Source organism: Anastrepha ludens, chromosome 5 (genome assembly GCF_028408465.1).
Source record: "Anastrepha ludens isolate Willacy chromosome 5, idAnaLude1.1, whole genome shotgun sequence".
Lineage (NCBI taxonomy): Eukaryota > Metazoa > Arthropoda > Insecta > Diptera > Tephritidae > Anastrepha > Anastrepha ludens.
In genome coordinates, this window is record NC_071501.1 from 43,226,971 (window position 1) to 43,252,906 (window position 25,936).

Consider the following 25,936-nt stretch of genomic DNA (forward strand, 5'->3'; position numbering starts at 1 on the left):
ATGGATCCATATTTATTCTATTGTCACATATTGACGCAAAATTTCCGGTTTAGTACGTTTAAGGCCGGCGGGCCAATTAGATGTCCTAAATTCAGTAGTTTTCGCGAAGCGTTGTAGGATGAAAAAAAAAAACAATTAGCCAAATGAAGTTTTGGGGATAGTTTAATATATATTTGAACTAAAAAAAAAAATTTGTACAATCTCCAACAATATATTGTAAGCCGAGTTATCAATAGATTCCCAGAGCGCCTGTATCCAACTTTTGTACAAGATACAACTTGCAATTTTCATCTGAAAACAAAAAAAAAAAGATTATTAATTTTGATGTAATTATCTTCGATGTGAACTAGGGAGACACTGAATATCGCTATATCTGGACGCGATCGGTAAAATCACATTCCTCAGAAACTCTCTTAAAAGTGTGTGCAGACATACAAAGTATTAGTTTGGGGGAAAAGAAATCCATTATTTTTGCGTAAAATTTTTGCGCAAATGGTTGAAAACTGTTTTATGGCCAATCTTTAGGTCCTGGGCGATGCTACGACTACTAACATGTCGGTCAACTTCGATTATTTCTGTGATTTTATCGACATATCGATATTTTCTTTAATATCAAAAATGCCTGAATGGCATCGACGAAACCAAAATTGCACGTAATTAGCTGATACAGTATCGGTACCATAAATATCATTCACAATTTCAGTGCCTTCAGCCTGGATTGCATTTTTGCCTTTTTTAAAGAAAAACTGAAATGTACCGAGTTTTATATTTGTTCACTTCCATTTTTAACACCCTGTAACTCATAACTGAATGGAACAAGCAAACAGCAAAAGAATTTTTTAGTGTGAAATGTGACCTTGGCAAACAGGCAAACTTTAGATTGTTTGATCGATATTTTACGAGATACTGATCACTACAGCCATCCTACCGTGAAAATAATGGATTTCTTTTGAGCAAAACGAATATATAAATGTGTGTGAATGTATAAGGGGGACCGAAAAGTATCGTCGTTTCTGCGCAGTTGAAACTTATGCCGGAGACGTTTCAAAGTAAAATTGACTTGTTTAGTTGTGAAAACTTAAACCTTAAATTTTCTTTTGCCATTTGAGATTCACAAGAAATACCAGAAGAGATTCATATCCGCCTACGGATGCTTTTGGAGTTTCACAATGGAAGTAATGCAAAAGTTGCTACCAACAACATGTGCGATGTGTCCCCAAGTGCCTTAGATGTTCGTAAATCCCAAAAGTGATTTTCAAACTTCAGATCCGGTAATTTTGATCTTTCTGACTTACATCGATCGGCTGGAATTTAGAACAATGCCGATCTTGGAATTTCTGGCAAACTATAATGTTTTTTTTAATGACACTTGGTGGAGATGTTAGTGAGGTGTTAAGGAACACTCTTTATAACTTTAAATTAATCGGGAAATAATAATTTTTTAATTATTTACATTCAAAATGCCCTTGGGAACATCAGTATAATTTGCCACATTACACTCTATATTTTTTAACATTTCACTATAAATCACCAAATATACACTCACACGCGTGTTTGTACCGATTTTTATGCTAATATTCTAATTATATCTATTAAAATTAAATGCAAATTCATTTGCCTATGCAATCACATTCCAATTTTAAGCGCGAACAAGAAGAAGATTGGAGTTACAACAGTATGGTGTTGCCGGATGCCTGCAAATGAAAACAAAAATTAAGTACTTGAGTTTAGTGTTAATGATGGGAATGGGGGTTATTGTGCCTGCTTACTACATACACGCATATGACGTTTTAATTTTGGGTTCAATGGTTTTAACACGGAAAGGAGTTTTACGCAAAAATACTGTGCATTGCGTAGCCGGAGTTGGACTGATGAGGGTTATTTTTTTGAAGTGCGGCCGAAGGCCGCCCACGCGAAAAGGAGTTCTACGCAAAAATACTGTGGATTGCGTAGCCGGAGTTGGACTGATGAGGGTTATTTTTTTGAAGTGCGGCCGAAGGCCGCCCACGCGAAAAGGAGTTCTACGCAAAAATACTGTGGATTGCGTAGCCGGAATTGGACTGATGAGGGTTATTTTTTTGAAGCGCGGCCGAAGGCCGCCCACGCGAAAGGAGTTCTACGCAAAAATACTGTGGATTGCGTAGCCGGAGTTGGACTGATGAGGGTTATTTTTTTGAAGCGCGGCCGAAGGCCGCCCACCTGAAAAGGAGTTCTACGCAAAAATACTGTGGATTGCGTAGCCGGAGTTGGACTGATGAGGGTTATTTTTTTGAAGTGCGGCCGAAGGCCGCCCACGCGAAAAGGAGTTCTACGCAAAAATACTGTGGATTGCGTAGCCGGAGTAGGACTGATGAGGGTTATTTTTATGAAGCGCGGCCGAAGGCCGCCTACGCGATAAAGAGTTCCACGCAAAAATACTGTGTTAATTAATTTAATTTAATTTTAATTACTTTATTATTTTTTGTGATACGCTTAATATCATTGTTTTTAAGTTTAAATGAGTTGTATGTTTTTATTTTCAAATTCATTTCTCAACTTTAAATTACAGCAAAAAATACTGCAGTTTTACAATGAACCTTCCACTGAACATCCCTGCGTGCGAACTTCGTTTTCATTTCAGGTGTATGGCAACACCAACTTTTCGCTAAATTATAGAACTTTAACATTAAATTACTTAAAAACTATAAGCCTCCGGCAGGTTCTGTTTTCAGTTTTAAGATGGGGATACACCCCTCTATCACCCCCTTTTTACCGTTTTTTCCAAAGCGATCGGCATTATACTAAATTCTAGCCCATCGATCAGAAAGACCAACAACTTTAGACAATGACGTGTTAAGGCTCCAAGTGGAAGCGATTGCGTGTCGGACAATCGAGGAGCTGTCAAATACTTTTAACCAACCTTGGTCGACCATCCAAGAACATTTGCAACAAATTGGTGAAACAAACAGAACAGGTGTTTGGGTTCCGCAAAATCTGTCTGAAGAAAACAGAGTTGCTTCGCCGATACATTACAGAACCGTTTTCAGATTGCTTGATCACCGCAGATGAAAACTAGGTCCTGTATGATAATCCAAAAGGTAGTAGCTCTCTGCGAATGAACCACCATGAGGGGCAGCTAAGCTGATGTAAAGCCTAGTGCTGAAACAGCTTCCCGACTATTTACTTTACTGTAGTACCGGGAGGGGTTCGGTATTTAAACATATGTAGGAGGCTTAGTTTGGGTTACAGTCCAACAATGAGGGGATAAAGGCTTTCGATGCTAAAATATAAGAAACATATGTATATACATACATATATATAATATAATGAGCCGTAAGCCCTGGCAGCTAGTGCTCCTTTTTATTTTATTGTAAAATAATAATTTATTGTTATTTTCCATATATTAAATAAATAAATATAATATAATTGGCCTTCATAATGGAGGGGCCTACAGTTTTATGATGCATCCGAACAGCAGATAAGCTTTTATGAGAAGCTGTTTTCACGGCGGAAATACACTAGGACGTTTGGCATTAGCTGCCGCGAGACAACGTGTGAAAAAAGTGTCTTTGATGCTTTTCTACAGGCCTTTTTTGAAATTTTCGTGTAACTTTAGACTAAAAAAATTGTATGTAAATCAAAGAAAGAAATTTTTGAAAAATGAATATGACATCAAAACATACTGTGAAGTATTCAAATGTTTATTCTGCAACACGACCACTTTGTCTTAGTCCGACTTGAAGCAGTGTTTCTATGCATACAAATGGCATACAGGTTCAAAAATGTCACGTACATCTGCAGAAAAATATTGGAAGAAGTTGATGTTCATAAATACAGGGTTTGATTGAAAAGTAATGAGCCTTCCCGCGCGGAGCATCTGCCAAGCGATCAACCGAATCGGCTAGTGGGGTAAATTAATGATCGTTGGACCTTCCTCTTCCACTAGAAACCGGTCCCAGTTCGCTGGAAACAGCGGTGCGCGTGAAAGCTGTTTTAAAAGTGTGTTAGGATTTTGCAGTGGCGAAAATGCAGCGATCGTTGGAGCAACGTTACTCGATGAAATTTTTCGTAAGGCTAAACAGTTTTTACCTCCAGGAAGCACTATAAACGCGGCATTTTACAAAGAAGTGCTTCTTCAGCTGAAAAACGGCGTCGCCCGGGTTCGGCCCGACCTCGTCAACAATTGGACCCTTCATCACGACAATGCGGCGGCGCACACGCCTTCCTCTGCACCTCTGCATTGGCCAAGATGGGGGTTCCGGTGCTTCCCCACCCTCCCTACAGCCCAGACCTGTCCCCTACGGACTTCTTCTTGTTCCCGCGCCTGAAAAGAAAGCTGAAGGGGAGGCGTTTCGACTCCATCGAGGCGATCCAAAAAACTGTGACAACCGAATTGAACGCGATTCCGGCGGTGTATTGACGCTCAAGGGTCCTATTTTGGAGAATATTAGTTGTATAAGCCAAAAGGTATAATAAAACTGCTTAAAAAAATAAGGCTCATTACTTTTCAATCAAACCCTGTAAATGGGTGGAGCGGTATACCGAAGTTGCCGACTTCCCCGAACGAGGGAGAAAAATCTCCAAAACATGATAAGAAGATCAGTGATTTGTTTGTGACAAAGTCGAACTTACCGTTGCGTGAAGCTGAATTAGTTTGAAAGAAAAGTCGTGTAGAGGTATCCAAAGACACGACTCGAAGACGTTTACGTGTAGAAGACTTCAAACAGTTTATTAGAATCGAATTGGCCAAATAGTTTTTTAAAAAGTCTTAAAATATAGTGAACCTTTGTAGGCTTTGCAAAATAATAATAATAATAATAATCTTCTCACTATAAGATCTATGGGGTAAAATGATATGACCCAGAAGAACGTGAGGTAATAACGGAACATGAAGAGGGTTCAGTTATTTCCCCACGTTCTTCTGGGTCATATCAAAGACTAGACTATCGAAAACATCTTCAAGAAAGTGTTAAATATGCCATCTATAAGAAGTAAAACACACTACCAAGGTGTATAACGCACGATGTTATAAATACAAATGCCCTATATATAAAAACGTCCTCCATACATCCAGGTGGATTGGCTCGGGAGAGTAAAAACTATACCATCGAATTGGCATTGCAACCGCTTGAAGATGCACAGCATAGATTCATGCAAATTCTAAGAGATTTCTTATATTCGTATATAGTATTATGTTTATACATATAATACGTATTATTATCACTCAATTTACAGAATATGGTGAGGCCTTAATTGTGAAATATTCCTTTTCACATTCACGAAACGAAATGTGCTCCAATGAAGAATAACGAGCCCGAGTGCAATCTATCCAGCCATTTTGATTTTTGTTCATTTATTGAGTTTAATTTATTCGGAATGACTTATTTATCATAATAAAAAAAAAATTAACTCAATTACTTAGTTAAGGCAATATTTTCTGATTCTCAGATGGTATGCATTTCGCCAGGTCGGCTAGTAAATAAATAAAAAATATAAAATATGGAATTCCTCTTTTCTTCGTCTTAACAAAAGTTTAACGAAACCTGCCAGTTGTGTTTTTTCTCGTGCTAACCCGCGCCGGTTGGACACACCAAGAGAAACCAAGTTCTTCTCCACCTGATCTTTCCAACGCAGAGGAGACCTTCCACATCCTCTGCTACCACCAGCAGATACTGTATTGAATACTTTCTGAGCCGGAGCTTTTATAACCATAATCCAGCCAACGAAGCTGCTGGGTCTTTATTTGCTGCGATATGTCTATTTCGTCGTAAAGCTCATTGCTCCATTGCCTGCGATACTCGGCGTCGCCAACGTGCAAAGGTCCAAAAATTATCCGCAGAATCTTTCTCTCAAACACTCCAAGAGACATCCTTATCGGATGTTGCCATCGTTCAAGCTTCTGCGCCATACGTTAGGACGGCGTTGTTCGTCGAGAGAGGATTTTACTACTCAATTTCCTACTTTATCTGACATTGTTATCGGTGCTAATACTGGACCCTAGATAAACGAATTCTCTAACAACCTCGAAATCATTTCTGTCAACAGTGATATGGATGTCGATATGCGCGTGCGCCAACTACCTCGTTCATCACCATATCCATTCGCTTCGCTTCTTCATCCAGTAAATAAAAGAACTAAGTGCTTTTTAATTTAACTCTGGCCAATTTTTGAAAATAGGCATGCAGGGATGGATTAAGTCCAATAAACAATGGCCAGAAATACATTTTTTATGTCACAATGTGCTGGCGTTCAACAAATAAAAATACAATTTTTAAATTAGTAAACGAAATTGAAAGTTTGAAACCATTTTATAAAAATCTAATCTCGAATAAACTCCATTTTCGAAACTTATAAATAGTAAAACTTATATCATTTATATACTATCAAAGAAGAAAACATAAAATATATTTTATTTAAATTTTTTCAGTGTACTTACTTCTTTTCTTTAAATATCTTGCACCTGTTGATTTCCACCACAAAGTGCTTATCGGACTCAGTTTAGCAAGACAGGTGGAAAAGTGTGTTCTCTCAGGCGTAACTATTTACCACTTAAAATTTTCATTATAGCATGAACAGCTGAAAGACTTAGATGAAAACACAAAATTCAAAAGGAAGCAAACAAATTCGAGAATAGCAAAAAACAATACAAATATTTATTGTATTAAGATTGTGTATAGATCTAAAACATTTAATGTGAATAATACTCGTATTGTTTTAGTTTAAAATCGCATGCATTTCAAAAATAATCTAAGAAAAAGTGAAGTGTGTAATTTCGTAAATCACTGATGCATGACCAAATTGTTGCGAAAACAGTAAAGTGCCTCGTAGAAAATGAATAAATCTACTAAGCAAAAAGCATGTATTGAAATGTCTGGATGCACGCTGAAAATAAGAACAAATACACTGGAACAGTCCGATATTAAAGGAGCGATGACAAGTGATAAAGAGCTAGGATCAGATGAAAATCAAAATACACTAGGAGGAAATATATTAATAGGAAATTATGATGTAAGTATCAAAACATTTTCAAAATTACGAGTACTCAATCAATCACGGCTTACTGCATCTGCTGTCTTAGTAATTTTTTTTTTTAGTTTTAAAACAAAGTTGCTTTACTGAACTATTGCCCAACTCATAGATTTTTTGTTTGATTTCTAAATGACCGAGGTAATAGGAATAAACCAATTAATTTTTAGTATTGTAGATATTTTCTTTTCAATTTTAAATTAAATATTCTGTTCTAAAATTTGAAAAATTGCTCTTAAGCTTCTTCTTCGTAATTGGCCGATAACCACTTAAGTGATTTCGGCCGAGTTTAATAAAACGCACCCCAGTCGTTTGCTTCCCGTGCTAACCGGCGCTAGTTGGACACACCAAGTGAAGCTAAGTCCTCTCCTCCTGATCTTTCGAACGCAGAGGAGGTCTTCCTCTTACTCTGCTACCACCAGCTGGTACCGCATCGAATACTTTCAGAGCCGGAGCGTTTGTATCCATTTGGACGACATGACCCAGCCAACGTAGCCGCTGGATCTTTATTCGCTGCGCTATGTCTATGGCCGCCGTAGCCGAATAGGTTGGTGCGTGACTACCATTCGGAATTCTGAGAGAACGTAGGTTCGAATCTCGGTGAAACACCAAAATTAAGAAAATTTGTTTTCTAAAAGCGGTCGCCCCTCGGCAGGCAATGCAAACCATAAAAAAGCTCCTCATAAAAAAAAAAAAAATATCTGCCGTTCGGAGTCGGCTTGAAACTGTAGTCCCTTCATTTGTGGAACAACGTCAAAACGCACGCCACATATAGGAGGAGAAACTCGGCAAAACACCCAAAACAGGGTGTACGCCAATTATATATAGGTATATATGGCTATGTCGTCGTAAAGCTCATACAGCTCATCGTTCCATCGCCTGCGATACTCGCCGACGACAACGTGCAAAGGTCCAAAAATCTTCCGCAGAATTTTTCTCTCAAACAGTCCAAGCGACGCTGCATCGGATATTGTCATCGTCCAAGCTATGTGATGTGAAATTCTTTTTAGCCCCTCGTCGTTCTGCAACAATCTTGTAAGGATGTTCCTAGTTTTTTCGCATGCTTCCTTACGGCATTTGTCCGTGAAAATTCTTTTGATATTATTGTATTTTCCTGTTTTTAGGAGTACACATCTTACGTTCGTTTCCAGTCTTATTTCGGCTTTATTCATCTTGAAATCCTGTGTTTGGTTTCTTCTTGTCTTAATTTGCATAAAGCCTAGTTCCCTCAATATTAGATTGGAGGTGACGTGGGGTGCACCAATGAGTTTTTTTTCAGAAATAATATGCCGTATCTTAACTTGAGAGTTCATTAGCCTCTTCCTCCACTGAAAGTTTAGAATTGATGGTAAAGGAGCCCAGGGCCCTTATTGCAGCTAGGAATTTTGCCACTCTCTTTCCATCTCGGGAGGAATAGAGTTAAGGAGTTTTACAAATCACTTCACCAATACAGTCTACACAGATGGTTTAAAAATGGATTGTTGTGTTGGAGCGAGTATATATTCTCACAGACTTAGAATTGAAAAATCTGTGCGTCTTCCTGATACTTGAAGTGTCTTTCAGGCGGAAGTATTGGCAATAGGGAAAGCTTAGTGGCCTACATCTAATCATAGGCTTCTCTTTTAAGGGCAATATCGCTATTCTTTCGGATAGATAAGCTGCAACCCAGGTACTGATTCGGCTACAACAAAATCTAAACTGGTGGAAAAAAGCAGAAATAGAATTGATCTGTCATGAATACTATTCTTGCGGAATCGGTATTGACACCACGGGTGCAATCAAGAATGCAACGCCTCAAAATATCTACGAATCATGGATTGTAGTTGGAGAGATTAGACCACGTGCAAAGTTATCAGATCATTTTGGCCCAGCTACAACCACAAATAAACGTCAAGATTGACAAATATGAAACGGAGCGATGCATGGAGACTCACGATAGTGATAACTGGCTTCTGGTCCATAGGAGAGCAGACACCCAAAATGGGTATCCTTTTCAAAATATTCGGCCATAGTTTTTAATAAGCGAGGAAGGAAAAATGAAAGTGTGTAAGAATACCCTGCTCTATGGAAGGCGCGGATGTTAACCCTTGGAAATCGCTTTTTGAAAACCTCGAAGAGCTGGCCGGTACAGACATAAATAGGTTTCTCTATCGCTCTGACAGAATATAGTCGTGAAGAAATAACCGCATAAATTGTTGGCAGGGAGGATGTGCCAACAAAATGGATTATGGGTGAATCACCACTTCAACGCCTTGGTTGATATTTTAGTTCGGGCGCTTTAGTAGTCAGGTGAGCGAAAGGAATGGTTCATTAGAAGTCACCACCCTTTATCTTGTGTCAAACTGAGAGACATCCATTGACACTTCTACGTGTAGCGTGGTAATTGTTCACCCATTTTTCAAGTTATGGATTAGATAGCACAGATATGAGCCTTGATAGTATAGGGTAATAAGGGTATACGATAATACGAGCTGCTGACTTTTATTCTACAACATGTGTAGAATATGCAAAATTGATCCTCTATCTTTATGTGGTGTATTTTTGAACGCCCTGCTAATGCAAATCGTAGTGGATCTTGAAATCTAGAAAGGCTCAGAAATACAATATAATCAACCCGTGTAGGAATATAAGTATAACAACTCCTGTGCAGATCCGGGTAACTTATCTGGTTTTTCTAATTCAGTTTCTTACTTAAAACAATACCTGAGTCCTCTTGCAGTATTTGCAAGAAATATTGAAATAATTGTTAAGCAGCAGGGATTAGTAAAAAAAATTCACTGTCACATCTTTAAAAAATAAACTTGTATATCTTTTCAGTTTTTGAAAGAATTGGAGATCACCGAAAATGGCATGGATATCTTGGATTTGAGCTCTTTAGCGCAACTTGAGATTTTGATATGTAATCACAATAAATTGAAGGAGTTGATTATTAACGGGAAAAATTTGAAAACTCTAACGGCGAAACACAATAGTGAGTATGTGTGCAATTGAGCAGAAGGGCCAGTGGAGCTCTTATGCCTGGTTTTCATTAAGGGGGGAAGCTGGTCTAGAATTTTGAAAAAATCGAAAAATTTTTTTTTGTCTTAAAAGGTGCTTTAGGGTCTTAGAAATAATATACCAAATGAGGGATGCCAGCAAAAATGTCTAAATGCCCAAATTTTTCATTCGACGGCAGTGCTTCGCAGGTATGCCCCGAACGCTACTTACAACTTTAAACGCGTTTTTCTCGAAATCACTTTTTTTAAACTGGCCGAAGACATAACTCGAACAAATCTTTACCGATTCTTACGAAATTTTGACAATACATTCGAAATACCTTTCTCCGGAGACGTACGTAGGATTTTTTATTTATATTACATAGTTTTTTTTTAATCAACAATTTTATGTCGTTCTTTATAGTGAAAATTGTAACTTTTTGTTCAAACGTGCACCATTTCGCGAAAAAACAAAATATCGAAAAAATCCTACGTACGTCTCTTTCTGTTGTTATATAGAAACTAAAAAAATTTTATTTTTTGATCCAGGACAAAAATTAAGGAGTTTACGTCTTCGGCAATGGACCCACTAGAAAAAAAGGCGCCTTAGGAGAACTGCTGGACAGCGGCCATTTTGAAATTAATTCAGACGAAAAATTTTGTATTTGTACCATGAAAGCTATATTATTAAACCTATTTCACAGATTTTCGATTGATTCCTTTGTTGAGTCAAAATAAATTCATAAAATATGCCCATTTTTTGCGCTCTAGACCAGCTTCCCCCCTTAATGTATTTTTTATGAAAAAAAAAATCATTCATCATCAAATCATTTCGATTTGAAGCCATGGCAAAATGTTAAAATTCCAACGTGTCATCACTTCGTGTCAAAATATGTAATAAAAAAATGGCATAATGAAAACCAACCCTTAGTCAAAATTCAATTTGAAACTTGTATATAGAACAAACGAAAGTGTATCAAAAATTATAGTATCTTTATGTCTACTTTTTTTTCCTTGTTCACTCTTCTCGGGAGCATAGGGCCTCGACAAGACTCTTGAAGTTACGTTTTCGCAACTTCTTGATAAGAAATGTTGGTTGGGATTCTTGGCTTTCGACTCACTTTTGCTTTCCTATCGGTTTTGTTTGCTTATTTTTTGTACGGTCACGGTATTCGGGCAGGTGAAAAGATTTTTATAGGCCATTATTCGGCTCTGAGCGAATTTGATACAATTAGCTGATTGGCTGGCGTCACTTGGGATGAGTTTACAAAATTGATATTCGAAAAAAATCAACCAATAACACTCTGTTGTCGTCTGAATAACGACTGATTTGACGAGTGTGTGAATACGTGTGAAATGAGCGGGCAAAACTCTGCTGCTGAGTTCCCGGTGACGTGGCCACAGAAGTTACTCTCATAATTTGGTTTTTTTAGCTGAAGGCCAAACCTGGTAATCTGTCAACCGTGAGTTGTACCTTCTCCATTTTAGACGTTCTCTACTGGCATTAAAAAATCGACCCTTGGTCATAAGACGCACATATACCCAACTGCAAATGCTTTTAACTTACCATACGTTAATATGTATTCTTCTTCCGCAGATCTCACTACAATAACAGCATTATCACCTCCAACTAAGCTGGTGAATATTGACATATCATACAATGATTTCGAAGAACTACCGGATTGGATAGGTGCTTGCAACAAATTAAACAGCTTATACGGCGATCACAACCGACTGTGGACTATTGACAATATATTCACTAAAGACAGTTTTCAAGAGTTGTCCACATTCAGCGTTGCCTATAATCAACTGGCTTCTTTGAACAGTTCACCATTAATTTTCGCTACTGTGTCGCATTTATATTTGCAATGCAATATGTTGCAAAAACTTCCAGAGAGCTTCTTTGCGATAACTTATAAAACCTTAAAGGTATTGAATGTCTCGAGTAACAATCTGTGCGCGATTGAGCAATGCCATGCGCTGAATGGCGTCTGGTGTTTGGAAGAGTTATATCTTTCGAATAATAATCTCAACGAGAGTATATTTCCAACTTTTGCGGAAGCAAGGAAATTACGCATAATTTACGCAGCGTATAATTCGATACGCGAATTGCCCGAAAATATTATACGAAGCTGGGGTGATTTAGAAGTGTTGGTTTTATCGGGAAATAAATTACAAAATCTACCAGACAATATTTGCGTGCTTACAAAATTAGAAGTTTTGCGTTTGCATTCAAATCTATTATATAAAACGCCAAGTCTTTCGAAATTATCGAATTTGAAAGTCTTAGATTTAGCACACAACCATTTGGATCATGTAAATCTTTTGAATATTATGCCAAAGAATATAAAATATTTAGATTTGTCGTGTAACTTGCAATTACAATTCGATGAGAAGCAAGTACAGATGTGCCAAAGTTTGAAGAAAATGAGTTTAGTTGATGTATCTGGTAAGAATCGGGCAAGCTTGCCGACAACGCAATTGGAAGAATTGAAAGATAGCAATAGTTTACGACAGCCATGGACTGTAGGATTCGCTGAAACAACTGGAAAATGCCGAAAACTGCTGGTAAATCAAATACGCTTATGCAACTTCGCAGAAGATGAAGGACTCTTCGGTATTCTTGAAACCGGGACTTTGGGTGCAGTCACCACAGCGTTAGTGAATCTGGTGCCACAAATATTGATACATGAGCGGAGTGTAAAAGAAACAGCAAAGGAATATATGAAATATACATTGCTGTCAGTATATCAGCGTTTGGCTAGAGAGAGAGGATGCGAAGATATGCATATTGCCCTATGTCATATTTCGAAAGAAAGCGCAGGCTTCAAAGACTATATGCGCCCAAAGAGAACCAGGCGGTACGTACTGCGTGTTGCAAGCATTGGTAATATAGGGGCATATCTAGTGCGTAGAACATCAACAATATGTTTGACAGGTGCTACCCATAGTACGAAAATTTCTAACAGCGATACGTGCACTGACGGCAAAATTTGTCGTATCACTGATCCCTCGATACATGAAACGTTTTTGAGTAACGATGATGAATTCTTAGTAATATGCAACGCTCATATCTGGGGAGTTATGGACATTGAACTCGTTACTAAAGAGATACGAAAGGAAGAAAATATAGTTTTAGCCGCAAAGCGGTTACAAGATCTTGCTCAAAGCTTCGGTGCAGATCATAACCTCAGCATTATTGTCATACGGTTCAGATACATTGGCACGGATGTAGATGATTTATTGAAAGAGCTGAAACAAACAGTACGCAAGAATCCTATAACACAAAACATGAATACCGATGACAAACTTTCGTTAGGTAGCCATCGCCTCATTGGACGTTGTTCGCCACGCCAAAACTTAATGGGAGGCATAATGAAAAGTGATCGCTCCTCACCGAGTGGACAAAGCGATCATGTACATAGCTATCTTAATAAAGGTGTTAATAATGAAGAATATGCTTTTGCGACAGAGCATGTTATAGAAGAAGATGATGATATGGAAATTCTGCATGAAACCGATTCTGTGCTTTCAGAAGAACAATTTAAGTGTTGGGAATATATGTTGGAGCAAAACACTCAACTGCTGTTCGATAAAGAACTCAATACAATATCGAAATCGATTACGAAATATCCAAAAAATGAAGTGGGTGTCGAGCTCAATATTGAACTGGATAAAAGTGAATACAAAGAAAACAATTTAATTAAAAATATTGGAAATCGTTTCATATCGCACAGCTCGCCACAGCTGTTATATAGTGAAATTAAGAAACCTCTCACAACATTTACCCATAAACATCAGGAAAAAAGCTTTCAGCGACAACAACAACAACAAAAACAACAACAAATTTCTTTCTTATCAAAGCACTTTGGTAGCTGCCGTTCATTTCAAACCCAATCTCGATATAACCTTTTTGAGTCGAAGAGCCAAAATGCGGTAAATGTTGGATTGTCTTCGAAATGGAGTGGTGGCCCAAATGCAGCCTATTTTGGTTCGTTACAACGCTTGATGCCATACAATTTGGAGTACGATTTCACGGTAACACAGGATCGCTCAGCCCTGAACGAAGAAGATGACGATTTTAATGAACAAGAGGATCGGATGAAAAAATATTGGGGTATAGCAACTACAGAACTGTAAACATGCAGTAGAAATACTTATACGAGATGTGTTCAAAAAATAAGGTGAATTTTAATTTTTCTCCAAAAATATTTTTTTATGCATCAATTTCTATTTTATCTCCTTCAAAGTAGTCCCCCTCAGATATAATGCACTTGTGCCAGCGTTTTTTCCAATCCTCGAAGCAGTTCAGAAAATGCATATTTTTGGTATATCCTTGAGCTCTCTCAGCGATGCGGTTTTTTTTTTTTTTTTTTATTTGAAAATTGGAAAAGTAATGAATTACAATCACAATGAATTAAAAAGCATTTTTTTTTATCTCCTCAATCGTTGCAAAACGCCGTCCTTTCATGGGTCTCCTCAATCTTGGGAACAGGAAAAAGCCCCAGTGGGCCAAATCTGGTCATTACAGTGGCTGAGGCATGAAAACGGTGTTGTTTTTGGCCAAATAATCTCTCAGAAGCAGAGATGAATAAGCAGTTGTAAACATTTTTTGACTCAGAGTACTCTCACCGCATGCCACTGCCAACATTTCAAGTGTTTTTGAGCACTTAATTCCATTTTTTACACGAAATTTTATGCAACTTTTTTGATCCATTTTTTCGATAGCAGAACATCGCCGAATACGCAAAACTCTTCTGTTATTTATGCCTCTCACACACAAACTAAACATGCCATATTGCTAACACCGTGAACATATAATATATTCGAGTCGAGTGTACCAACATAAAAAAAAATTATCGAAAGACGAATATATGTATGTAGCTCGTGAAATTTGAAAATTCACCTTATTTCTTGAACACACCTCGTATGTGTATATAAATTTTGAAAGTCGTCTTTTTATTTTGAAAGTAGCGAGAACGTATTCAGTTACAAAGAAGTTATCTATTATTCAACTTTCGTGTTGTTCGAAAAATGGGTTTTTGAAAAAAATGAAAATAAACACGTTTGCCATAAAAGAAATTGTGAAAATATTGGCAAAAGCGGGACAACAAATAAAACTCTATGAATAATAGGTAGGGATGCCATTATTGGCTTTGTTGAGGTCTCAATTAGTTCGATTACTGATGTCGAATGGACTACATTCGGGTTCGAAACTCCGCACATGAAACACCAAAGTGATAGAAACAGTGTTTTCTTATAGCGGTTGCCCCTCGGCAGTCTATGGCAAGCCTCCTTTCAGTCATGAACAAGCTCCTCACGAAAAAGTATCTGCCGTTCGGAGGTGTTATAAAACGCCATTTGTGGAACAACATCAATTTTTTTGATACACTGCAATGCTAAACCTTTGATTTTGTGTTGTGAATTTTAATTTCATAATTGGAAATAAAACGGGTCTTATAGGCATTCCTGACATCTGAAGTGGAAAAATGTTGAGGGGTGCTAGTAATCGAAATGGATGAGGTAAAGGAAAGTTGGCTTTATGAAAAATTTATAAATATTTTTATCAGGGTCATTTGAAAAGTGCGTGCAAAAATAAAAACTACTAAATTCTTTGGCGTAAATCTTTTTTATTTTTCGACATAGTCTCCTTTTAGGCTTACACTCTTCTTTCAACGCTGTTCTAGTTTGTTCATCTCCTTCAAATAATAGGATTTCAGGATTTGTCCGAGCATGGAAAATAGCCAATCGTTTCTGCAATCTTCTCCTCGTTTAAATAAAGCATTTTTGCCGCCAGCCATTTGTTCAAATTGGGGATCAAATAGTAGTCCGTGGGATCTGAGGGAGCCAGATCTGGTGAAACGGAGGGATGTGAAACAAGTTGGAACCCTATTTCCATTAATTTTGCGGGGGCGGGAGCTGGTGTGTTGCCGTGAGGGAAAAGGGAAATCATTCGACTTCCTCGATTCAAACGTATGCCAAACACAAAGGAATATACGGATCTGGCTGAATCTTGGTATGTGTTCTTCAAAGAGATGCTACTAACTAAACATACATATACGTACTGGCGCCAATGGGTTTTCGAAATAGCACACGCATCTTTTCTGCGCTTTCCTGATAAATAAGTTATACAATTCCCCTCTAACAACAGTCAGGAGTATAGCAATGGCCGGGTAGATGATCTTTGAGGCAAATTAAGTCCCCTTACTGACAAGCTCATCATCAATTTCTATACACTAGAACTCAGATCAAAGAAATGCCCTTCTTACAGGAGTTGACTAGTTTGGATCTGCTCCAAGGCGTCGTCAGAGCCTTGATCGCGGCTTGACTATCGGAGAAAATGTTAATATCTTACTCGCTCCCACGTTCCCTAAGCATTTTTCATGCCTGCAGGATCGCAAAGACTTCTGCTGGAAAAATATTAGCAGTATTTGGCAGTTTAAAGGAGATACATAGATAAATTGGCTGATTTAGAGAAAACCTCTGCTCCTGCTCTCGATGGAGAGCATCAATGAAGAGGTACCAGCTTCGGTGCAGATTTTTCCCTCGTTCTAATCCTGTCTACATGGAAACATTGCCCTCGGCGCGACCTCCAAACTCTAGTTTGTTGATAGAGAGATATGTCTGAAGTTCGGAGAAATACGGTGTTAATTGCCCAAAAACGATGTCATGTCTTTTGGGAGATTGTCTGCAGAAACCAACCTCCTTTAATGCAATCAGACTTTGAGCAGCGATGAAAGTAACGGTAAAGTCATATGGAAGTAAGTGCAAAACAGCATTCAGGACAGCACTAGGGCAAGTGATGCTCATACATGCAGCCCTTTGCACCCTCCCCAGCTTAGTGATATTATAGAATTTCCCACCAAACCAGGAATACATACGTTGAAATTGGCAGAACCACTACTATGTACACCCAAAGCCAGAACATAGATTTGCAGGAGTAGAAAGCTATACTGGCCTCTTTACCCGATTTTCAATGTATAGCAGAACTATTACTATGTACACCCAAAGCACGACTTGTGACTTGAGTCCCCATTTTTTGCTCAAGATAGATTTGCAGGAGTAGAAAGCTATACTGGCCTTCTTTACACGATTTTCAGCGACTGAATGCAAACAGTGACCTTTACAAAATCTCGGCCATGATTAAGAGAAACGATCCCGATATCATTAGGACCACGTCATCGGCGTATGCTACTATCTTAACTCCACCCTTATTTAGCATTGTCAGAACCTTGTACTATTATTTCATAAAAAATATTGCCCAACCAAGTTTGCTGTATGACTTTCAGTAATGTTTTACTTCTAGTAACCATAGAAAAACCTATGACTACTTATGTAACATATAAACAAATCTTCCTCCATTATTCTCCCTTTAAGGCAAGAAACAAAAAAGAAATTATTATTCTTAACAGTTTTTATTTTTTATTTTTGTGTGTCAAATAGTTTTTAGGTAATCATGTAGATATAAACATGACATCACTTTCTCGTAAATGATATTTACTAGTTTGTATAAAGCATATGTTTAATAAATAATTTGTCTATTCTCATTATGTTTAAATGCTTTCTATTTTACATGAATACCTAATGTTTACTTATATATACAATATTTACATATATCAATTGGGTTTTTTTTATTGTTTCGAACAAATTGTAACACATTTTCCTTGGAATTTATAAATAAATGGTATTCTATTGATATTTTATCAAAAACAAATTAACATCAAATATTTTTAAATTAAGTACGGCGTTTTGAGCAATTTATATATTTTTGATTCATTATTTATGTATGTACATACAAAAACGTCTATATTTATAAATATAAATTTTAAAAATCTTTAAATTAATAATTTTCAGTTTGCGCCGCAAAATTTGATAATTCAAATACATACAATATTTTAATTAATGTAATAGCAAGTATTATTTAATGTTATAGGATTTTGTGTGTGAATTTGAATTGATGATCATTCTGTTTGGCGCGCCAATAAGAGTAATTGCGCATTTGCAAATACTTAAGCAATATGCGTGTGTACGAGTATCAGTAATGAACGCCCGGTGTTTGCGAATTCGGATTCGAAGTGTTCCCTGAGTCGCCCAGCCAGGAGTCAGGACTTGGTGGAAAGTCAGGATAGCCCTGCTCTGGACTAGAATCATTGCTCAAATCCGAAACTGCGCTACCATGTACTCGATGTGTTTTCGCCGCAGATACATTATTCGATGATGTACTATGATCTGAAAATAAAAATAATTTATGTATTATATATAATTATTTATTGTGTGACAAGGTGTGTTTTTACTAATAAATATTGCATGATGAAAAAAAATCAAAAGGTGTGACCTGTTCTCAACGAACTTGAAATAATCAATTGATTGGCTGAGGTAACCGGGGTCATCACAGCTGTTTGTTTACGTAGATTGTGTTGGTGATATACGACAAAATGATGATACACGCATTCTCTCCACCGATGAGAGTAAGAATGGATGAGCGTAAGAAGAGAAAGGAGCAGGCTTCCAAGATCAAAGCGTTAACCGACTCTCAGCGAATTTGAAAGAATCAACTGATGTACTGGTGTAACCGGGGTCAGGACAAAGGTTTCCTTACGGAAAAACTGAGACGGAAATGGTCTTATGTCGGTTCATTGCTATCTGAACAACGACTGATTGGTCGAGTGTGTGAATACGTGTGAGCACGGTGAAAATAATTGAGAAGGTGAGCTCCACAACAGACCGTTTTTCGGCTTTGAGCGAATTTGACTGAATAAGCTGATGGACTGGCGGCACTTGGGATGATATACGGAATAAATCAACCAATGACACTTCGTTGCCGTCAAAAACACATCTGATTTGACGAGTGTGTGAATACAAGTGAAATGATAGTGCAGAATTTGGCTGCAGAATCTCCCAAGTGACGTGTAGCGAAAGTTCCTTTTTTTCACCATAGCTAAATAGCAAACCTGGAAATCTGTTATCCTTGGCCAAGCCTGGCCAAACCCCCATAACGGAACAGTCAAAGTTACTCTCACAATATTGCAAAAAGAAAACTATAAAACTTTGGTTTCTACTGCTGCTATCACCTTGTATGTACTCGTCTTGTGTATTCTTTCGAAGTGTAAAAAAAAATTTTTAGCTCGAACTATATCAACATTTGTATTTACAGAACCTCATTCACGGAAGACATTGAAACGGAATACTTTTTTGTATTGTATTGTTACTGGCGAAAAATGGACTTCTTATGAAAGTAGAAAATCATATGTGAAATCCAGCCAACCCGTAACACTGACTTCGATATCCATCCTAGTCACGCTTTGAATTTTGTGTGATCGATGTAATACATATAAATTGCTAAAACCGGTTGAAAGGATTATTGGGGAACACTACCGGCACCTCAGTAAACTTTCACTGCAATCAAAATGATTTTGACGAACTGTTGTGTAATAGCATACGTTTTCAGAGCGTCTCGTCTTCAAGTGGGCAAAATGGTTTGATGCCGCCGTACGACGGTCGTCCTGCTTCTCATCACAAATTGCTCAAACTGTAATTCCATTGTTTTTCAAACCATTGCGCCTGAAGTATTCAAAATATTATATAATAAAAAAATATCTCTACTTATACTTGTCGCTTGTGTGCTAAGCGGCTATAAACAAGGTCGCTTGATCATTGCTAAATTGTTGTTCTTCTTCTTCTTAATTGGCGCGATAACCGCTTACGCGATTTTGGCCGAGATTAACAAAGCGCGCCAGTCGTTTCTTTGTCGTGCTAACCGGCGCCAATTGGACACACCAAGTGAAGCCAAGTCCTTCTCCACCTGATCTTTCCAACGCAGAGGAGGCCTTCCTCTTCCTCTGCTACCACCAGCTGGTACCGCATCGAATACTTTGTATCCATTCGGACGACATGACCCAGCCAACGAAGCCGCTGGATCTTTATTCGCTGCGCTATGTCTATGTCGTCGTAAAGCTCATACAGCTCATCGTTCCATCGTCTACGATACTCGCCGTTGCCAACGTGCAAAGGTCCAAAAATCTTACGCAGAATCTTTCTCTCGAACACTCCAAGCGTCGCTTCATCGGATGTTGTCATCGTCCAAGCTTCTGCGCCATACGTTAGGACGGGCATGATGAGAGTCTTGTAGAGTGTTAGTTTTGTTCGACGAGAGAGGACTTTACTGCTCAATTGCCTACTTAGTCCAAAGTAGCACTTGTTAGCAAGAGAGATTCTACGTTGGATTTCAAGGCTGACATTGTTATCGGTGTTAATGCTGGTTCCTAAATACACGAAGTCTTTTACAACCTCAAAATTATAACTGTCAACAGTGACGTGGGTGCCGATACGCGAGTGCGCCGACTGTTTGTTTGAAGACAGGAGGTACTTCGTTTTGTCCTCGTTCACCACCAAACCCATTCGCTTTGCCTCTTTATCCAGTTTGGAGAAGGCAGAACTAACAGCGCGGTTGTTAAGGCCGATGATGTCAATATCATCGGCATACGCCAGCAATTGTACGCTCTTATAAAAAATTGTGCCTGAGCGATTAAGTTCTGCGGATCGTACGATGCTCTCCAACATCAGGTTAAAGAAGTCACACGACAGCGAGTCACCCTGTCTGAAACCTCGTTTGGTATCAAACGGCTCGGAGAGGTCCTTCCCAATTCTGACGGCGCTGCTGGTGTTGAGCAACGTCATCTTACATAGCCGTATTAGTTTTGCGGGGATACCAAATTCAGACATAGCGGCATACAGGTAACTCCTTTCCGTACTGTCGAATGCAGCTTTGAAGTCGACGAAAAGATGGTGTGTGTCGATTCTCCTTTCATGGGTCTTTTCCAAGATTTGGCGTATTGTGAATATTTGGTCGATGGTAGACTTTCCAGGTCTGAAGCCACACTGATAAGGTCCAATCAGTTGGTTGACGGTGGGCTTCAGCCTTTCACACAATACGCTCGCTAGAACCTTATAGGCGATATTTAGAAGACTAATCCCGCGGTAATTGGCACAAATTGCAGGATCGCCCTTCTTATGGATTGGGCAGAGCACGCTTAAATTCCAATCGGCAGGCATGCTTTCATCCGACCATATTCTGCATAGGAGCTGATGCATGCACCTTACCAGCTCCTCGCCGCCATGTTTGAATAGCTCAGCCGGCAGTCCGTCGGCGCCCGCGGCTTTGTTGTTCTTTAGCCGTGATATTGCTATTCTCACCTCGTCATGGTCGGGTAACGGAACGACAATTCCGTCGTCAACGATTGGGGTATCGGGATCTTCACATTCTCTATGACATGCGCAGCTGTCACCGTTTAACAGGTTCGAGAAGTGTTCCCTCCATAATTTAAGATTGCTCTGTACGTCAGTCACCAGATCGCCGTCTTTGTTCTTACAGGACAACGCCCCGGTCTTAAAACCTTCCGTAAGCCGCCGAACTTTCTGGTAAAATTTTCGGGCGTTGTTCCTATTGGCCAGCATCTCAAGCTCCTCGCACTCACGTATTTCGGCCTCTCGTTTCTTCTGTCGGATAATACGTCTCTCTTCCTTTTTCAGCTCTCTGTAGCGATCCCACATGGCTCGCGTTGCGCCCGATCGCAGCGTGGCTCTATAGGCGACATCCTTTCTTTCTGCGGCAGCATGACATTCCTCGTCGTACCAATTGTTTTTTCGGGCTCGCCGGAATCCGATTTCTTCTTCGGCGGCGGTACGTAGGGAACGAGAAATGTTGCTCCATTGCTCGCGCATGCCGGTTTGTTGGGCAGTGCTCTCCGAGAGCAGGAGTGAGAGTCGAGTGGCGAATCTTCTGGCTGTCTGTTGTGATTGCAGCTTTTCGATGTCGAACATTCTTTGCGTAGGTAGATGTACGTTTTTTGCTGCACAGAGGCGGGTGCGCAGCTTGGCTGCAACAAGGTAATGATCCTAGTCGATGTTGGGTCCTCGGATCGTGCGTACATCTAATACACTAGAAGCGTGTCTTCCATCTATCACAACATGATCGATCTGGTTTCGCGTTTTTCGCTAAATTGTTGTTGCTTTCATATATTCCCCAACTTGGCGAGCAGGGAAGTTGTAAATAGAAAACAGTAAATATTTCTTTTGTTTCCAGCTAGTTGACGTTTGTGAATTTTGGTAAGAGTCTGTTATGAGATAAGCTCTGGAGTAAGAGCGTAATTTTATATAAAATGAAAAAAATGTATTCTTTCAAATAATTACTTTATAGGCAAGACTTGAAATTGGTGTTTTAAATTTGCCAAATGCGCAAGTATAGAAAATGTCAGACAGCCAACTTTTTTGAAAGAAAATGGTTTGATTTTGAAACTCCCGACGTTTACATACAGATGCACATTTCTATAATGTATGCACATAGAATGCGGTTTTAATAATTGTGTCGAATCTTGCTAATGCGTTAAGTTAGATTAGGTTAGGTTAGGTTAATGGCTGCTTCATGTAAGAGCCCTCTTGAACAAACAATGAAATTCGTTTATTATGATACCATACACAGGAAAACAGAGGGAGAAGATACAATAGAATAGAGGGGGAGAGTCATTAGAGAAGGATGACGACCAAAGTTGGCTAATTACAATAGTGTTAACCACTTGAAGTTGCTGATAAAATTCACCAGATGTGTGATATGACATGTCATATCCGCAAGTGTAGCTAAAAAGTGAAAACTAAGATGTCTGAACTCGAGCCCGGCGGGAGCAATATATCTGAGGAGAAGCTGCTGAGATGATTTCACCTAATCTTCCAGACAGCTACTGCAGAAAGGATTTGAGCGATTCGAAGCCTCGCCATATGGATACTTAACGAGCAATGCACGGTAGATATGCCCACAAAATTCGAAAGCTGCGGCTTTGTTAGCGTTATGAACGATGGATAAAAGTTTCTAAGATGCATGGAGCAGAGCTCAAGTTTCATAAACACGGATCACCTCAACGCATGGTACAGCCACAAACCGTCAACATCTTCAACTTTCGTTGTAAATGCTCTGCCCTATGGAAAGCAAGGTTGTTAACAGTTGGCAAACCGATTTTTGAGAACGTCGAAGAGCTGGCTGGTATAGACGTAAGCAACCTTATAAGGTTTTTTAATCGCACAGACTGGATATAGTCGTGTAGGGATTACCCGTGTAACTTGCTGGTAACGAAGATGTGGCATCAAAATGGTGCCTAAGCGCTAATTCATGGTGGGAATCAACACTTAAACCAACCAACCAAACAACCGGAGGTCGAAATTTATTTCACTCCCTCTTTTACCTATTCTTCTACCTTCCCCGTATTTTGTTTTGAAAGCGGGAACAATTCGTGGTTTGGTTTGCTAGTTATAGTCTATGTAAACTCAACTTAAGCAAGTCAATACAACCAAAATTAAGGTATAATATATCCTTAAAAAGGCACGACAAACGCCATAGTGGACCACACAATCGTCCGTACTAATTGCGCAAAACAACAAATTAGAGGAGAGAAGAGAAGAGGCAGTCTTTAGTAGAACGCCTACTTAAATCTTGGAAAAAAAAGTTACGCGATATGTAGTAACTTGTAGGTGTGCGATCTCCTAATGAATTACTTTCATTCAGCCTGTGACTAGAAATGAATAGAACATTCTGTTCAGCTGTGTCTACACGAACGTATTTGTACGCAAATGTCATAATAAGTTTTCATTCTTTTCTGTTTTTTTGGCTACAGAAATCTGAATAAACCGCGATTTGAAGTTATATTTTCAGCTTCTTGCTGGATCTGTGTCTATTTAAAAATGTTCAAAGAATTACGAAAAAAACTAAATTTATTGAGAAATATGTAGCAGTTCTTGTTCTTGTTCCCTAACTATTGTAACTAGATACACTTGCCAGAAAAAGTATCCGTACACAAAGGAATGAAAGTAACATGTTAAGAAATTCATGAAGATGATTTACTTTTAAAAAGGTGATATGTAGGCTAATGACCTACCCTGTTAGAAATCAAAAACAGATTAACGAAAATAACGCAAGACTTAGTCTTGTCGAGGCCCTATGCTCCCGAGAGGAGGAACAAGGAAAAAAATGTATTACATTAGAGCGATTCTCTGTCAAGTGATCCAAGTATTTGGCCACTGTCAATTCTTTTCAAAATTGATTTATTTGTAAGCTTTTTTTAATTTTGAGATTTAATCAATGTCGAAATTGTGGTATAGAGTTTTTTAAAGTGAAATGTTTTCGGTTCTTTTTAACAGTTATATGTATAGTTTTTTTTTATTTTCTTTTAATTGATTACGTACGCATTTGAAAATAACTCGAAAAGTAATGAGAATCTCATTATGAAATTTTCAGGGACTCCTGACCACAGTTTCACCTTTTAATAGCAAGCTAGAAAAAAACTTCGAGGGGCGGGAATGTTTTTTCGAAAAAATATATTTTGTCCAGTTTACTTCTTTTTAGAAAAATTTACACAATGCCCAAAATGCTTGGATCACTTGACATGGATTCGCACAGTATATTCAAATTTTTGTTTACCTATATTTGTATAAACGATGTTATCGGGATATGAACCAAACGAGTGGTTGTGCCCCACCGGCGGTGGTGATCGACTAGTTGGGTATTGCGGTGGACTGGAACTACCGTGCAAATATGATCCTCTTATACTATGTGGTGAAGCACCTTCATCTAAACCTAGATTGACCGTACTGTAGCTATCGTTACTTAAATCTGCGAAAAAGAGCCAATTAATTTTAACGTATCAACAATTGTGGTTTATAGAACTATTTGGTATAAATGTGAATATATTTAAATACTAACCTTGATGACTAAAACTGTCGTAGTCTACTTTTAACTCGTCCTTGTCGAGGAATTTTTCCGTTCGCGGAGAGCAGCTTCCCTTCATTGATCTAAAATATTGGCTCCATCGTGTTCGGCCAGCATCTTTCTTCAGTCGTTTCTCCTTCGCTCTCCTAATGAGATAATTTTTTTAAGTACATTTGTATAATCCAAGCAAAAAAAAAATGTATAACACATAGGAGAAAAGTTTTTCATGCAGACAAGTATTTTTAATGAATAAGTAAGAAGCTTCAGCATCTCAGGAATATACAATAGTTGAATTTGATTTTTCATCTCCACAAGTCTTTTTTCAACGAAAAATCGCTATTTGATCGCTTACACTAAGGAATTCCAATATATGGAAACGATCGTGCTATGAACATACATCAGCCTCAGATGAAACTAAAGTTATGCCAGTTTGAAAAAACTCTGACAGGATTCTCATTAAGTTTCTGACTAAGGTTCTGACAAGACTCAGTCTTACGTTGATTTCGTTAATCTGTTTTGATTTCTGACAGGGTAGGTGATTAGCCTGCCGCTACCAGTCCTAAGTAGTGGGAATGCCAACCTGTCGTTGCTTAGGAACAACGCCTACTAACTGTTTAGAGTGCCATCTGTGTTTAACATTTTTGTGGCAGAAGGATCGCACAGATGGTTGAGGACTTCGCTAAATTCCGTGTGTCTGCGCTATAACCGCGGACGCCCCTTCCTCTTGCTGGCGCCACTTACGCAATGTGTAACGGTGGGTTTTTATTTGTTTTTTGCTTGTTTTAGCAGTCGCAGTGCAAATAATGCGCAGACTATTGTGCGGGAGTAAGGATGGAAAGGATAAGTTTTTGGGGTTGTTTTTTAGAAACAGGGAAAGTAGGTAAATTGAGAAAAGTGCGAGGACCGAGGTGGGACTCGAGTCCACGACCTCTGAGATGGCAGGCTAGTGCACTTACGCTAGACTACCGAGGCCAACTAAGGTAGTTCAGGTGACAATACGTGAAGATTTGGAAAAGACCCATGAAAGGAGAATCGACACAGACCATCTTTTTGTCGCTTTTAAAGCTGCATTTGACTGCACGAAAATGAGTTGCCTATCGAAGGAACTGTCCGAGTCCTTTGATACCAAACAGAGTGGCTCTCTCTCTCGTGTGACTTCTTTAACCTGTTGCTGGAAAAGATCGTGCGAGCCGCCGAATACAAA

General features: G+C 38.7%; 2 protein-coding genes across 2 annotated transcripts in view; one reads left to right on the forward strand and one right to left on the reverse strand.

The window, feature by feature from the left end:
- The first annotated feature begins 6,576 nt into the window (after positions 1 to 6,576).
- Positions 6,577 to 14,331, forward strand: LOC128864922 (protein phosphatase PHLPP-like protein). The gene is made up of 3 exons (XM_054104687.1): positions 6,577 to 6,987; positions 9,823 to 9,976; positions 11,578 to 14,331. The coding sequence occupies exons 1-3, from the start codon at positions 6,811 to 6,813 to the stop codon at positions 14,118 to 14,120; spliced, it is 2,874 nt and encodes a 957-aa protein (XP_053960662.1). The 5' UTR covers positions 6,577 to 6,810; the 3' UTR covers positions 14,121 to 14,331.
- A 3,515-nt stretch (positions 14,332 to 17,846) lies between these two features.
- The window catches only part of LOC128864510 (LIM/homeobox protein Lhx3), a 32,838-nt gene continuing 24,748 nt past the window's right edge, over positions 17,847 to 25,936 (reverse strand). The window contains exons 5-7 of the mRNA XM_054104209.1: positions 24,727 to 24,878; positions 24,445 to 24,636; positions 17,847 to 18,209 (exon numbers count right to left, since the gene is read on the reverse strand). Coding sequence (XP_053960184.1) covers positions 18,016 to 18,209; positions 24,445 to 24,636; positions 24,727 to 24,878 — 538 coding nt within the window. The 3' untranslated portion in view covers positions 17,847 to 18,015. The remainder of the gene's footprint in view (positions 18,210 to 24,444; positions 24,637 to 24,726; positions 24,879 to 25,936) is intronic.

Bases quoted from the DNA above. Each gene is read 5' to 3' on its own strand.
- LOC128864922 (XM_054104687.1), top strand. From the start codon at position 6,811: ATGAATAAATCTACTAAGCAAAAAGCATGTATTGAAATGTCTGGATGC. The intron at 6,988-9,822 runs GTAAGTATCAAA...ATATCTTTTCAG, and splicing joins TATTAATAGGAAATTATGAT to TTTTTGAAAGAATTGGAGAT. The intron at 9,977-11,577 runs GTGAGTATGTGT...CTTCTTCCGCAG, and splicing joins TCTAACGGCGAAACACAATA to ATCTCACTACAATAACAGCA.